The sequence below is a fragment of the Postia placenta genome, assembly GCF_002117355.1.
Source record: "Postia placenta MAD-698-R-SB12 unplaced genomic scaffold POSPLAscaffold_2, whole genome shotgun sequence".
Taxonomy (NCBI): domain Eukaryota; kingdom Fungi; phylum Basidiomycota; class Agaricomycetes; order Polyporales; family Adustoporiaceae; genus Rhodonia; species Rhodonia placenta.
In genome coordinates this window covers 1647808-1663635 of record NW_020169833.1, presented here as the reverse complement: position 1 = coordinate 1663635, position 15828 = coordinate 1647808, and the positions used below count along the sequence as shown (strand labels likewise).

Below are 15828 nucleotides of genomic sequence, written 5' to 3'. Positions count from 1 at the left end.
GGGCAACCTGGATCTTCAGCTCGAGGGAAGAGAGGGCCGTGTTGATCGTCCAGTAGATGAGCAACTGCGAGATGAAGCGGTTGCATTCGATCACCGACTTCCCATCGTATCGGAGCGGGAGGAGGAGCTTCAACGTCTCCTTATCAGGGACGGCAGCGGGAGAGGACATTATCGGCGACGAGGGGGACGAAGGACTGCCCGCGGACGAAGGCGACTGTTGTGACTGTCCGCCGGGCGGACTTCTCGAGGAACGAGTGCTTGAGCGGCCTCGCGGCGGCGACGGCGGTGAAGTCAGTTGAGGAAGCCCGGAGGCGGGGTGACGTAGGACAGGGACTGAAGTCGAGGCGGTGACCGCTGACGACGAGCTGGCCCAAGAATGCGGCGGAGTGTCGCGGGGCTCGGTCTTGGGAGGCCTTTCCAACCGCGGCCCCAAGGAGGGCTGGGGGATCGCTTGAGGGGTTGCTGTAGGCTGTGTGACTGCCTCAGTTCCTCGAGGGAGATGGGGATCTCCTTGCGCTTGACCTGTACTGGCGACAGGTTGGGGGATGCGGGTGCCTGGCGAGGCAGGTCGGGATGGGACGGGAGTGACGTGGCGAGATGTGGATCTCGAGGTGCCAGCGTATTGGAGTGCAGGGCCACTGGGGTGTTGGACTCGTCGGATTGGTACGAAGTGTCCTTCGTCAACAGTGATGGACCGTGGAGTGCGATTAGGGCACGGTTGCCAATCACAGATGAAGAAAGGAGCTCTGTCTCCGCTGCTGTTTGGGTCGTCACGAGAGACGTCGACCTGCTCCTGGGTGTCGAAGGCGTGCTCAAGTCGAGAGCAATCGAAGAATTCGTCAGCCACGTTGATGGGGGGAGGAAGGGGAGGTGCGCGTGCTACGAAAGGCCGTGCTAGCTAGCTTACACCTACGGCGCCCGAGGTAACACTAGGGTTCGCAGTTCACGTGGGGCCCAGTACTGCTTTTGGCTAGTATGCAGCAGGAACCTAAGCCACGCGTCCGTGAGGACAAGTACCGCCCACTGAAGTGCAGGTACTGAAGAGTTCGTTCCCTAAGTGGTGGCGATGTATAGTACGCTATCTAGGTATCGTAGGGTACAGTAAGGGTGCGCACCACCCAACCTATAGGAAGTGAATGTGAGTTTGTGGGAGTCCCGAGGGACGCCGGCAGCTGTGGAGAGTTTCGACCTAATGTCGCGACTTGAGGTCAAGTGACAGGGGAAGATCTGAAAGCTGGGGGCGTCCGACTAAATCTCACCGAAGCGATGGTGAGCAGCGCTCAAACCTAAGGCTAGGGACAAGATAGTATATTAGTTAGTTAAGTAAGAAAGGAATACAAAGGGGAGCTTACTGACCTAGGGACAAGAGGTCGAAACTGAGGTCCCTAGGGCAGCAGAGGCCGGCTTATATACATGGGGAGATTAGGGCAGGCTGTGCACGTTGGTCCGTGTGCAGCTGGTCTGTGCGCAGCATGCCGACGCGGCCCCGGGGGCCAGTGAGTCAGAGCGGCTGTGTCAGCGGGGCCCGAGCTGTGCCGTGCGCTGCCGCCCCATCTAATCTAATCGTACAGTAGATAGTGACGCGTCCATATCAGGCAGGTAGTACAGAGGTCGCGGGTTCGAGCCCGCGAAAAGGAAAAATTAAAAAACGGCTAGGCGCCGTACCAACTCGTGACACTCGAAGTATTCGAAGGCGATCGCCGGGCTTGACGACTAGCTTGTGTGCTCCGTGACTGTCCTTGCGCCAGAGGGTGTCGTTGTCGAGGAAGAATTGCATGCAGTACTTGATGAACCCTTCGTAAACGCTTTCGGAGATGCCGTCGGGCTTTGCTAACGTTCGATGAAATTCGAGCACGTCGTCGAGCTTTGCGTCTGCGAGTTGCGCTTGCTCCGATCGAGGCACTAGCTCGTAGCTATCCTCCTCCCTATTGAAATCCGAGCCGTCCTCGGCTCTGTCACTGGTGAAGACGGCAAGCGAAGGGACGGACGGGAGGGGCTGAATCTGGTGAACGAAAGAATGCATCTGGTCGATCCAATCGTCGAACTCTTCATCGACCTCGTCTTCGATGACATCACCAGGTTGAGCTGTGCGTCGAGAGAGACCGTCGGGGCCGTGCATTGTACCGGGGACGTGGACGAGCGTGAAATGAAATGTGAGAATCGAGACGATCCATCGGTTGATACTCGCGCTTGGGGCTATGTCCGGATTCTTCAGCATACCCTTGATGTACCAAGCATCGACTTCGACAATGAGGTTCCGAACGCCGATCAGGTAGAGTCGAAGGGATCGTAGTGCGCGGAACAGGCCGTAGATCTCGAGCTTCGGCTGCGAAAACCTTCGTTCGCGATTGTTGAGTGTGATCGAGCCGAACCTGCTGTAGTAACGGACTCGCGTGTTGGCTTCATCGCACTGGCAGAGGTGATATCCGACGGCGATGAATGATGTGTCGACTGCAAGGATGACGGGGGAGGGGGACTCATAATTGATGGCTCGGAGGGTGGGGGATGAGAGTAGTGCGTCCTTGAGGTCTTCCTGCGCCGCGATTTGCTCCGGACCAAACTCGAACTCGACGTCCTTCCGCGTGAGGCGTATGAGCGCGTCGGCGCAGTGAGCGAAATTACGGATGAAGATACGAACGACGCCGATGGTCCCGAGGAACGCTCGAACGTCGGATAGAGTAGCGCATGGACCCCAGTTGCGTATCGCAGTGACGCGAGAGTCGTCAGAGAGGCGTCTGTGAGGAGTGCAGCGATGTCCGACCACCATAATTTCTCGAGCGATGAGGACGCTCTTGACTCCAGAGAAGGTACCTCCGGCGTAGCGCATTCGAGTGACCACGCGGTTCATGTTCTCGAAATGCTCCCATACGAAGCGTCGAATGCCGGGGTTCGAAGGGAGTCGCTCGTCGTCATAGTCGGATTCGGGACCCTTGACGGGAACGTCGTCGACGTAGGGCACCGTAACGTGCGGAATCTCGGGCTGCAGGATGTAGGTGACGTCGTCGTGGAAGATTGGGACTGAGTTCGTCCAACCCATCGGGAGTGTGACTAGGCGCATGGCTCCGTAGGGTGTCTGGAACGTCGTTAGGTCTCTCGAAGACTCAGCGATGAGTCGTTCGTCGTAGCCGACATAGAGGTCGAGCATGCCGCCACATGGTCTTCCTCCGAATTGTTCTGCGAGGTATTCGGGTGTCGGCGGTACACCAGAATGTTGGATCGTAACTGCATTGAGGGGCTCGAGGGAATGGATGAGTCGAAGAGATTTACCGTCCTTCTTGACGACACAGAACCACCGCGATCGATACGATGAGTTCGATGGCTCGTAGACTCCGGCGGCGATCTTTCGCTTGATCACCACGCAGACTTCGTTGTAGATCCCGGGCGGAATGGGGATATTCTTCTGCACCCAGGGCGTGTGAGGAACGACAGGGAAATCGATGGGGGGGAAGTACTCGGGCTTGAAGCATCCGCGCTCGTCGTCGGTCCATGCGAAGGCTTCATTGTGCAGGCACATGAAGTGGTGGAGGACTCGACGTTCTTCGGGAAGTAGGAAGTCGCCGTCGTGAAGCTTCTCGGTTGCTTCGAAGCGTTCGCGGGTGTACCGACCGGTAGGTTTGAACGGCAGAGGGTCGGTCGAAAGCTTAGGCATGATGGATAGAGGGTCGCCCTTGATGTCTCGAAGTATTCGAAATTGTTCGGGGACGGCACCAAGGACGGGTCGGGTTTTGAGAGCGACAGGCTTGTATTTCTTCTTTGTCGCGGCGAGGATCTTGTGCATTGAAGGGGTAGAAGTCGATGTCGTCGAAGGAAAGGGAAGAATCGAGTTAGAAAGCTGTGAGATGGACTTCGTCGGAACGGGAGCCGGCGGAGTCGAAGCGAACGGAGCTGAAAATAGAAGAGTCGAAGCCCATGTCGAAGCGTTCGACGGGGCGGCATTAGAAGCTGTACTGTCCGAAACGTAAAGAGACTGCAAATATGATGAAACGGAGGTGCATGCGGAGAGGTATAGCGATGAAACAGCGTTCGGAATCGAGGAATCAATAGGAGAGATGAAGGAAATACTCGGGTTTACCCCATCGTAGTCGATGACTAGCGCGGCTTCTCCTTGATCATGGGGAATCAATTCCTCGAAGCGAGAAAATGCGATTTGCGACACCCGAGAGGATGCTGCCGGCTTCGCGATCTTCCTCGCGCGTACGTCGGAATCGTGACGGTTTCGCCGGTGTTCGGACAGAGGATCGTAATGGTCTGGTTCTCGTCGGCGAAGTTCTTGACGACGCTCTGCGTGAGCACATCGAAGGGTCGGCCGAGGAGAATGTCGTATGCTGCGTTTCGAATGACGTGAGCCTGAAGATACAATACGATCTCACCGATGCGGAAGGGAACATTTCGAATGAGTCCCAGCGATCGGTCCACCTCGCCGTTCGCCGATTGCATGTTCAGCTGGATAGTAGGATCGAAGAGGAGGTTGAGGCCGAGACAGACCTCTTCCGACATGGCGACGATCTGCGAACCGGGGTCGACGATGCATTCGATCTGCTCTTTGTTGTCGACCAACGCGATGATCGAACGAATCGCGTTCGAATCACGGGCGACGGTGAATTCTGCGGGGTGCTCGCCGTGCGGGATGTGCTTCAGATAGGTTTCATATGGGTCGGGGACGATTGTAGCACCGGGTTCCAACGTTGCACCTGAACACGAGAGCTGGTTGACGGCCGTGACGTCGTCGGCGCTGATTTCTACGATGTGGGCCGACGCGACGGGTTCCGTCGAGACTCGCTTAGGGGTGACGGCGTCGCGGTACTTGTTTCGAACGTCGGGCGCGATTGACAGCAACTCTTCTGGGGTCAGCGTGACGAACGGCGACTTCATCGAACGCTGGAAGATCTCTTCGGCGAGCTTCGGCTGGATAACGGGGACGATGGTCTTGTATGCTGGTTCCTTGCCCTTGTCGTTCGAGGGCTTTGGCGGAGTTGCGAAGTTTCGAACGTTCGGTGGGGCATAGGTTGCGTTGCGCGCGTTTGCAAAGGGGTGTACTGGTGGTGCTGGGGGAGCGGATGTAGCGATAGGTTGAGACGTGGATTGCACAGGCGGCGAAGGCGGCACGGGCGATGCTGCTGGTATCGTTGGAGGCGGAGCCGTGCTTATCGAAGTGCTCGAGGGTGCCGCCACTCCTTTCGATGTACCAGAGCCAGAGGCTTCCGCGCTTCTCGTGACGACTGGCGTCGTGGGCTTCTTCCGCTGTAGAATCTCGACGCCGTCGAAGACCTCCCTGCGCTTCCGAAGCTGAAGGAGTTCTCACTCGAGCGCCTCAATCCTGCTGCTGGTGTTGAGCGTGAAGGTCTGCATAGTCGAGTGATCGTCGATCTCGAAGAGCATCATCGGAGCGGCAGGTGCTGCGGGATTTCTTCTATGCCACTCGTAGATTCGATCCCGTATCGTGAGACCAGGGATAGTGCGGGGGCAGAAGCTTCCGTTTGGAAGGACAATCTTTCCTTCGGTGTTACGCTTGCACTTGCCATCCTGGATGTCGATCTCCGCGAACTCGCAGGTGCCTACCCTGCAGCCACGATTGCCGCAGTAGTGGCACGTCTGTTCAACTCCGCTGTTCTCGTGGACGTGGACAGCAGCTTGTTGTCTCGGTGCGGGGGCGTGGTTGTGCGTAGCGTGTGTCGTCGGCTGAATGAGTGTTGCGATCGTTCTCGACAGGCTTTCGATGATCATCGAGATGTCTTTGGTTTTGATCATCCCGGGGGGCACCGTTGTCGAAGTGTTCGACGTCGAAGCGGTAGCTTGGTTAGCCGCTGTCGTAGGTGTGCTCGATGTACCGTGTAAGATGAACGTAGCCGCCGCGTGAATCTCTGCCATGGTGTACGGGTCGTCGGCGTAGTGATCGGGATGCTTGAGATGCAGTCGGGTCTCGAGCCATGTGAGCAACGCTGGCTGGAATCCTCGAAGAAATGCGCGACTTTGCTCGATAGTGGAGAGCCGGTGCTGTGCGATGAGATGTTTCGTAATGGCCATGAAGTCGCGGTAATAGCAGCCTAGGTCTGCCGCGTTGTGAATCCCGATACGGGCGCGTTCTCCGATGAGCTGGTCCATGTCCGCCAGCGACCACTTTCTTGTATCGTCGGCGCCAGGATAGAGTGCTCGTACGTCGGCTTTCCAGTCATTGTAGCTCTTGGCTACGTCAATGAAGGACTCGATGGTTTCCCACAAGTCGGCGACGTCGATCGAAGGGTACCGAACGGCCCACTGTTTCTTGGCTGCTTCGTCGGTAATCTGACACTGGGTGAACAATGCTTCGAGGTCCTGGAAGTAACGCCGAAGCGAATGGACTTCCGACGGGTCGAAGCTTGGTGCCGTCGAATGACCGCGCGGGGGCATCAATGGTGTGTTCGTGTTCTGGCTCATGTTCGTAGTGTTGATAGGAGCTGGGCTCGAAGAGGACGAGGTAGTAGTGGAAGGAATCGTAGGTGCGGGCGGTGCGGGGTTGGAGTTCGAAGCTGCGTTCGAAGGTGCTAATAGTGGCGGAGGTGCCAGGTCGGATGAAGGTATGACTGAAAGTCGCGAAGAGGATGCGATGGGTGGCTGAGCATGGGCGCGAAAAGAAGACGGAGTCGGAAGTACGAGATTCGAAGTAGCTGGGATGGGATCCTCGGGTTCGGGTGAAGAACTGGATCGTTCAAAAAGATCAGGAGTCGAAAAGTTGTAGTCGGAAGTAGTGAGGCCTAGAAGCTCGGGGGACGAAGTGCGTTCTTCGGCGGTCGAAGGGATTGGTTCTTCGTCGAAGTCGTCCCGGAGTTCTTGGTCTATCTCGTCTTCTTCGTCGCGGTCGAAGTCACTGGGAATTGTTGGAGAGGGAGTCGATTGTGTTTTAGAGGAGCTGTCGAGGTTCTCAGCGGTGCTGCGGCTAGCAGCCTCACGCGCTTGCGAGCGGGTGACTACTGGAGACATTTTCGGAAACCCGAAAGCAGCGAATTCTTGCCTGAAATCCCCTCGCGGTGGGCTCCAGAAATGATACGACCTACGAAACCCTAACCCCTAATCTGGGTGCGACCTAAAGGGACTAGAGAGACGGATTATAGTCTAATGAGAGGGGAGTTAGCAGCAAGGTGTCCCGCGGTTCGAGTGAACACAAGAAACGCCTTCGGAAAAGGCTACGAACGCTAGGGAAGGTACGAGGTGGCTTCGACACGTCGTCGAAGCTACTCGGAGGCTGTGGAAAGTTAGCGACGATCGAAGCTCGGCAGAGCTCTTCGACGTATTGTAGAGAGAAGGGACACGATTCGATAGGTGGGGACTTAACTAGGACGCGGTTCGAGGTGCAATGCAGTTCTTTGACAATAGTCGAAGTCGAAAGGTTCGTCGAGATGGTATCGACGAGTGAACGTAGTGGACGAGGTTTCGAGGTTACGCAGTGAGGAACAAAGTGACGCAGTTGAGGACGTAGACGCAGGGCGAACTCGACTTATGAGCTCTGAACTCGAGGGGGGGAACGGATCTTGTATTTTTGGAGAGAAGTACGACCAATTTTATACTACACAGGACGCTACGACTATTCGAGAGTGGCATACGAGTACAAGGGGCTTTGCATTGTTCCTCAAGAACCTGCCTCACCGAGAGGCACATACCAAGTCCATCGGTAGAGTGACGTCATGCTGAACGTGGAGATGAAGAGCAACATATGGCCACTTCGGACCGGTAGCCGTCGTGAAGGCATGCCGCGAGGTTCGATACCTAATCGGGAAAGACCGGCTACTTCGGTGTGGCTTGGAGCGAAGCGCGCGCTTGGCCGAGCGGCGTCAAGTGGCCCTATTGTTCGCCGAATATGGAAGACGTTCTGAGATCTACGCACGAGGCATCGGGAAGACCGTGCCGAGCTTTGAGTAAGCGTCGCGCACCGTCGAAGGTGTCGAAGAGCATCGAAGGCGAAATCGAAGTGTTGGGAGACTGAGTCGAAGTGCCGGGCGGGATGCGAGTGCCGAAAAGAGGTGAATCGGGGCCCAGAGGGGCTTGGCGCCTATCACCGTTGATTGCCGAGATGGTGGATAAGCTCCGCGGCGCTACGCTCTTCACAAAGTTCGACGTCTGATGGGGATACAATAACGTCCGAATCAAGGCCGGTGATGAATGGAAGGCGGCCTTCGTGACTAACCGAGGGTTGTACGAGCCTTTGGTGATGTTCTTTGGTCTCACCAACTCCCCCGCGACTTTCCAGGCGATGATGAACGAGATCTTCCACGATCTCATCGTCGGCGGCAAGATCCTTGTGTACCTGGACGATATACTCATCTTCTCCACCAACAAGGAGGAGCACGAGAAGGTCACACGCGAGGTTCTTCGTCGCCTTCAGGACAATGATCTATTCCTGAAGCCTGAGAAATGCGAATGGGATGTTCCCAAGGTCAACTACGTCGGCTATGTGTTCGGTGGCAATGAGGTGGCGATGGATCCTGCGAAGCTGAAAGGAATCAATGAGTGGCCGGTACCCCGGAACAAGAAAGACGTTCAGAAGTTCCGGGGGTTCTCCAACTTCTACCGCCGCTTCATTAAGGACTTCGCTAAGATCTCGTGACCACTCGACCGACTCACAGGGAACGACCCATGGCATTGGGGCGAAGAAGAACAACACGCCTTCGATGAGCTCAAGCGGCTCTTCGCGACGACTCCAGTCTTGGCACTGTACAACCCTAATCAGGAGACGCGCATTGAGGTTGACGCCTCGGGGTACGCCACTGGCGGCGTGTTGATGCAGAAGCAGGATGACAGCAAATGGCATCCCATCGCCTTCAGATCACATGCGATGGATCCGGCGCAGCGGAACTACGAGATCTACGATAAGGAGATGCTCGCGATCATTGAGGCGCTAGACGATTGGCGCCACTATCTCGAGGGGTTACCCAATCAGTTTGAGATCGTAACCAATCATAAAAACCTCGAATATTGGCGCACGTCCCAGCACCTCACGCGTCGTCAAGCGCGATGGTCGCTATTCCTGGCTCGCTTTGACTTCCGCATCACGCACAAGGCCGGAATGTCGAATGGAAAGGCTGATGCCCTGTCGCGACGATCAGACCATCAGATCGGCGATGAGGATGATAACACCGATCAGGTGGTTCTCAAGCCAGAGCACTTCCGCATCGCCTCCGCCAGGCGCGGTCATGCCTCGGTGACAGCCGATCAGTCGCTTCTGAAGCGCATCAGGGAATGTTCGGAGAAGGATCGGGAGGTGGCCGAGGCCCTTGAAAAGGTACAGGACCTCGGGCCGCCCCAGCTGCAAAGGGGTTTTGAGGAGTGGAATGCCGAACAAGGGCTCCTGCTGTTCCGCGGGTGCGTGTACGTCCCAAAGAATGCGGAGCTCCGGCGGGATATAGTCAAGATCCACCACAACTCGCCGATCGCCGGTCATGGTGGTCGTGCCAAAACACTAGAGCTCGTGTCGCGGAATTACTGGTGGCCTGGGATGTCCAAATTCGTCAACGAGTACGTAAGCACCTGTGACGTGTGCAACCATACCAAGACATTCCCAGCCAAACCCCAGGGTCTGCTGAAGCCGAATGAGATCCCCGAACGCCCGTGGCAGATCATCACGACCGATATGATCATTGGCTTGCCGAAGTCTGATGGGTTTGACTCGATCCTGGTTACCGCTGACCGCTTTACCAAGCAGGTCCACTTCTCGGCCTGTCATGAGACCCTGACGGCAGAAGGAGCGGCAGACCTGTACATCCGCGATGTGTTCAAGCATCATGGGGCCCCGGCCAAGGTCATATCAGACCGAGGTCCCCAGTTCACTTCAAAGTATCTCCATGCGGTGTACAAGGGACTTGGGATCGAGCCGGTGCTGTCCACAGTGTTCCACCCCCAGACAGATGGCCAGACCGAGCGCTGGAATCAGGAGATCGAGCAGTACCTGTGTGCTTTCACAAGCCACAGTCAGGATGATTGGGCAAAGCAATTGCCGCTCGCAGAATTCGCCCTGAACAACCGAGTTCACTCCGCAACCGGGCACTCCCCATTCTTCCTGCATCAAGGGTACAATCCTGAGATCCAAGTGCGGATCAATCCGATGTCTGTGATGCCTGCGGCCGCTGATCGGCTCAAGATCCTAAAGGAGATTCGCGACGATACGCGCTCTGCGCTCGAGCTGTCAGCCGAGCGCATGAAAGTGTACTATGACAAGCATGTGCAGGAGGCACCGGTCTTTGCGCCGGGGGACAAGGTCTGGCTTGATGCCCGGAACCTTAAGCTGAAACAGCCGAGCAAGAAGCTCAGTCCCAAGCGCCTTGGACCTTATGCCGTGCGGCGAAAGCTCGGAGACCTGGATTATGAATTAGTCCTGCCAAAGTCGGTGCCGGTGCACCCAGTATTCCATGTCTCCTTGCTCAGCAAGTACACGTGTAGCGATATCCCGGGCCGGGAGCCGGAGGAGCCGCCTGCGATTGAAGTTGAGGGCGACGAGGAGTACGAAGTTGAGCGGATCAAGGATTCGCGGATCTTCCGGCGTCAGCTACAGTATCTCGTCAAGTGGAAGGGTTATGACGACTCGCATACATCATGGGAACCGGCGCGCAACGTTACCAATGCGCCGGCCCTCATAGCCGACTTCCACCGGAAGAATCCAAACGCCCCTCGTCGACTCAATGCTGCTACCTTTGGTGGTCTCAACTTTCAGCCGATGCCTTCGCCGCTGACTGAAGCATGCTGCCACTCCGGGTGGGAGATGGGCAAGGGCGCCTTGCATGAGGTCATGCGCCATTGAGGGGGGGGTAATGTCACGAGTTGGCACAGCGTCTAGCCATTTTTTAATTTTTTCCTTTTCGCGGGCTCGAACCCGCGACCTCTGTACTACCTGCCTGATATGGACGCGTCACTATCTACTGTACGATTAGATTAGATGGGGCGGCAGTGCACGGCACAGCTCGGGCCCCGCTGACACAGCCTCTCTGACTCACCGGCCCCCGGAGCCGCGTCAGCATGCTGCGCATGGACCAGCTGCGCACGGACCAATGCGCACAGCCTGCCCTTATCTCCCCATGTATATAAGCCGGCCTCTGCTGCCCTAGGGACCTCAGTTTCGACCTCTTGTCCCTAGGTCAGTAAGCTCCTTTGTATCCTTTACTTACCCTTGCTAACTAATACATTTCTTGTCCCTAGCCTTAGGTTTGAGCATAGCTCACCATCGCTTCGGTGAGACTTAGTCGGACGCCCCTAGCCTTCAGGTTTTCTCTAGTCGCTTGACCTCAAGTCGCGACACTTAGGGTCGAGCGACAGGGGAAAACCAAATGCTGGGGGCGTCCGACTAAGTCTCACCGAAGCGATGGTGAGCTATGCTCAAACCTAAGGCTAGGGACAAGAAATGTATTAGTTAGCAAGGGTAAGTAAAGGATACAAAGGAGCTTACTGACCTAGGGACAAGAGGTCAAAACTGAGGTCCCTAGGGCAGCAGAGGCCGGCTTATATACATGGGGAGATAAGGGCAGGCTGTGCGCATTGGTCCGTGCGCAGCTGGTCCGTGCGCAGCATGCTGACGCGGCCCCGGGGGCCGGTGAGTCAGAGAGGCTGTGTCAGCGGAGCCCGAGCTGTGCCGCGCACTGCCATCTTATCTAATCTAATCGTACAGTAGATATGATGTGTCCGTATCAGGCAGGTAGTACAGAGGTCGCGGGTTCGAGCCCGCGAAAAGGAAAAATTAAAAAACGGCTAGACGCCATGCCAACTCGTGACACATTCACCATTAAAGTGTAACATTATAATATCATGTGTAGGAAGATAATGGTGGTACATTCATGCCAGGTGATGCAAGAAATGTACATCTTGCCAACAGCCACCAATATTGTACCTATTGCAATGGATTGAGAAATTGCCAAAGCGGACTTGCCTCGATAATCGCATATCTCTCATGTACAATTATGGCACTCAATTACATTGATTGTGTCGTCATGTAATAGATTGCATGATGGATCCGGTTTTGCTGATGTGGTTAGCGACCGACTACAACGAGCCCGGTCGGCACACATGTTTGCCATGGTGGCGATAATACGGCCATACGTGGTAGACAAGATCCACGTAAGGCTAGATATTTCATCGCGGAATGGATATTGCCGTATGTAATGCTCAAGACCGTGGCAGGCAGCTCCTGTGGCAAGCTGGCAGCCGCCGGCAATGGTCGATCGATCGAGCTTTGGCGCCTCTCACCGCCGCTAACGTGGGGTCGGCACAGCGAAGTTGGCACCACTCCTGCGTTCATCCCGCCGACTCATGTCTCGTAAGTGTATAACCGTTCCACCGTAACATTGAGGCTGAATCAATCACATGATGCAGTTGTAATTAAGTGTGTAATCGCACAAATTTGCGAATACTCCGAGGAGTCTCGTTCGGCCAGGCCATGCGGGTTCAGGCGGGATGACATATGGTAGCTACCAGCCGTCTGGCGAGGACTCGGTTGCTCCCGCTGGTAGCTGGCGGTCGGGCTTCTGGATCAGCGGCCGCCATCACGAGTGGAACTAGGGTTTTCCGCCATGACCCATTCGAAATACCGAAATCTGCCCCTCCGATATTCTCTGCTTGTGGCTAGGGCTGCTTGCTCATCCTCACAGGAGGCCTGTGGCGCACATGTTTACCCTTGTCATCGGACCAACATTTGCTGAAGTAACCAAAGCTTTGCCTCCGCATGCGCCCGAGCCGAGCCGTGGTCCTTCGCTTGCCGCAGGTCCTCCCCGTCATCTTAGGTGTCATATGTCGACGTCATGACCCGCTCTCCCGTCGGAGGGAACGGAGTGCGCCATCCAGCGTGAGGGGTACTTGTACGGCTTGTGAAGCATCGGGTTGGGTCAATTAGGAATTTCTCCCCGCTCATCCATCGCGATGCGAGGCTCAGTTCTTCTGTTTGTGGCCTGTGCTCTCGTCCCATCTGCGCTCTCTGCAAGCCTGCCGTATACGCCAGCGGGCGGACTGTTAACGAATTCATCCCCTCCTGTGTATCAGCCACTGAGCGACTTTGACTATCAATCTCTGGTGAGTATTGATTACCCCTATGAGTACAGACCGCTTAGCAATACGTAGAATCTCGCACTCAATCAAGAACTTATTGAGTTGGACTTATTCCACCATGGTCTTGCTCGATTCTCTGTGCAAGAATTCGAAGACGCCAACATCACAGCGGCCGACCGATATCTGATCGAGTTCATGGCTGATCAGGAGGTGGGGCATGCGACGCTGATCTCCAACATGCTCGGGCGTAAGTGTTGCTGCACCGGGACCTTCACGGAAACAGGGCGCTCACCTTGCATCGGCAGCAAACAACGCGTCCAAGTCATGCAACTACTCGTATCCATTCCAAACGGTCCACGAATTTATTCAGTTCAATGAGTTTGGGAGTCTGCCCTTACTAAATTACCTCGTCGCTTTCTAAATTAGTAATAGGTTACCCGCTTCGGCGAGGCCGGCACGTACGGATTCCTTGAGCATCTGGACTCGCGCGCCTCAGCGCAGCTTGTACTGGAGGCCATCACTACCGAGGCACGCCAGGAGATGATATTCAGGCAGTTTCAGGGATTGTTCGCAATGCCAGTGCGTTTTCACCATCTTCCTTGCTAGTTGAAGGTATGTTAACATGTGATCTTGCAGTTCTGGTTTACGACTGCCATCACACAAAGCATGCAGTGGACATTGATGGCTCCGTACATTATATCATGTCCTGCAGAGAATGCCCGCATAGAATGGCAAAATTTTCCTGCGCTGAATATCACAGTAAGTCTGCACAATCCATATTCTACGTGGGCTAATATTTACGTACGCAGAACACTCCGAACATCACAGAATTGACCAACGCCTCGTTCCCTGCCATCACGCAGAATCACACCGCATTCACTAGTCCTGGGCAAAATATCTCTCTTTCGTGGGAATCTCCCGGGAAGTCCGTAGGACCAAACAACTCGTACACCACTAATACCACCGCGGGCGAGCCGAAGGTGGGTCGTCTCTTCTCTCGCTTCTATCTCCGTACATTGCTCTTCGCAATGCCTATCTCGACTCGCACTCCACTACTCCACAAACGTCTGTTTGCGTGTGAAGAACGCTAGTACTGATCTCTCTGCTCTCATGCACAGTTCGCGGCCTGGATCTCCCAGCTCAACACGACGTACACGCCACTGACGAATGTCAGTGGACACACCGCTTACACGACACAGCCTGGTGGTGAAATCTATGGCAACAACACCTTCTCGACTATCAATGGCACGATGTACGTGCTCGTGTGGCTCCGTTTTCGCTTTTCCGAATACTCACCCGTTTTGCGATAGCTTTGTCGTGATCACGGATTCGGACCCATACGTTACGCCGGCCAATTTGAGCTTCATTAATCAGCATGTCGTTGCTGGCCCTGCTTATTACTTTGCGGGTTGAAATGGGTGATTGTTCTCCAGCGTGAAGGAAGCACACGACTACTGTAGCATAGCACCACCAGCACTTTTCTTACAGTCTTGCATTGTTGTATTTCACTCCACCCTATAAAAACTTACTCTTCCCATCATCCTCCAACAATGAGAATAGCTACGCAGTCAGCCGATCCAACCCTAACTTAGGTTGTCTAATTTAAGTAGAGCCAATCCGCTTCGCTTGAGATCGGACCAACAATAGTGAGCGCTTACACGTCCTTACATGAGCCACTCTCCAGTTCACCTCGTTCCCCAAATTGTGGCTGCTGCCGACTCGGACTCTCACTCATCACCATGAAACGCGGCGCAGAAAGACAACTCACGAAGGACGATGCAGATGAAAACGACGACATTGAGGTCAGCCCACTGTTCGTTGCCCTTTTGACCGTCTAACACGAGAATTGGTCTCAGGAGGTCGAAGGTGCTCAAGGATTCAGGAAGGCGGACGATGCTGAATTGGCGAGGAGACCGTACGTGTCATTGATTGTCAAACGAGGCGACTACTTACGAGACTCTGTAGGATGAGAGGCTTGCCCAAGCGTTCGTTAGCGAGCGCCGCCGCAAATGCCCCGGTACCACCACCTGTTGAACGCCCTGTGCAGCCTGCGCCCTCACCCGAGGTGTGTATTGCAGTCACTCATAGGTGTGCTGTTATGCTGAGAACCTGTAGACACCAGGCGTTCCCAAATTTTCTGGCTTTAGTGGCTTCGGCGCGCCTTCCTCCAGCGCGACGCCATTCGCCTTCACCGCGCCCTCAGTCCCAAAATCAACGGCCGCCCCGACCACTTCCGCAAGCAATGGCTTCTCATTGTTCAACCCCTCTTCTTCGTCAGGCTCCGGGCTGTTCAGCTCTCCCTCGTCCACAACCTCTAACGGGGTCTCAGTAGCGCCTACGGCCTCGGCCGCCACGAAAACATTCGCATCATTCTTGGGCCCGTCATCCTCTGGGAGCTCTACCAACTTAAGTACCCAGGTGATGCCGTCGCCGACCGCCAACACGGAAGCGAATACGACTGATGAAGCAACACAAGCGGAGGTTACCTACCTTGTTGCTCTCCGTGGGCTCAACGAATCCCTGCTTTCGGCCATATCAAAGGCGATTGAAGCAGATCCTTTCGTCGATGTCGCTGGGATTTTGGAAAAGTATAAAACACTGCGCGTGGGTGCGAAAACCACATACGATGAGAAGTTGAAAGAGCTGCGTCCCTCCGGTGGCGCGAGCACGGCACTTAGCGCAATTGGACCGTCAACAAGCTCTAATGCAGTGACCTTGTCGTCGTCGTCGTCATCGTCCAGCTCTCAGGCAGCGGTGCCGTCATCTTCATTTGCTATGCCTACAGCCCCGTCCGGCTTTGCGGGCTTCAAGCCACTCGCGACCTCCAGTGCT

At 55.4% G+C, this 15828-nt stretch overlaps 4 protein-coding genes across 4 annotated transcripts; 1 reads left to right on the top strand and 3 right to left on the bottom strand.

The window, feature by feature from the left end:
• Nucleotide 1: 1 nt before the first annotated feature.
• POSPLADRAFT_1107363 (hypothetical protein) lies at nucleotides 2–1047 on the bottom strand (the record flags this gene model as incomplete). The annotated part of the gene is made up of 3 exons (XM_024483307.1): nucleotides 2–879; nucleotides 908–909; nucleotides 989–1047. Coding segments are annotated over 3 exons (939 nt in total), but the record flags the coding sequence as incomplete, so codon positions are not given.
• Nucleotides 1048–4109: 3062 nt separating this feature from the next.
• POSPLADRAFT_1133345 (hypothetical protein) lies at nucleotides 4110–4872 on the bottom strand (the record flags this gene model as incomplete). Its single annotated transcript, XM_024484328.1, has 2 exons — nucleotides 4110–4167; nucleotides 4199–4872. 2 exons carry the CDS (start codon nucleotides 4870–4872, stop codon nucleotides 4110–4112), a joined length of 732 nt encoding a protein of 243 aa, XP_024342953.1.
• Nucleotides 4873–5298: 426 nt separating this feature from the next.
• POSPLADRAFT_1132681 (hypothetical protein) lies at nucleotides 5299–7723 on the bottom strand (the record flags this gene model as incomplete). The annotated part of the gene is made up of 2 exons (XM_024484240.1): nucleotides 5299–7027; nucleotides 7635–7723. The coding sequence occupies 2 exons, from the start codon at nucleotides 7721–7723 to the stop codon at nucleotides 5299–5301; spliced, it is 1818 nt and encodes a 605-aa protein (XP_024342952.1).
• A 4801-nt stretch (nucleotides 7724–12524) lies between these two features.
• On the top strand, nucleotides 12525–14409 carry POSPLADRAFT_1133325 (hypothetical protein; the record flags this gene model as incomplete). Its single annotated transcript, XM_024484324.1, has 10 exons — nucleotides 12525–12572; nucleotides 12878–12882; nucleotides 12933–13020; nucleotides 13069–13243; nucleotides 13302–13405; nucleotides 13429–13575; nucleotides 13633–13755; nucleotides 13806–13976; nucleotides 14115–14248; nucleotides 14307–14409. 10 exons carry the CDS (start codon nucleotides 12525–12527, stop codon nucleotides 14407–14409), a joined length of 1098 nt encoding a protein of 365 aa, XP_024342951.1.
• Between the last annotated feature and the right edge of the window lie 1419 nt (nucleotides 14410–15828).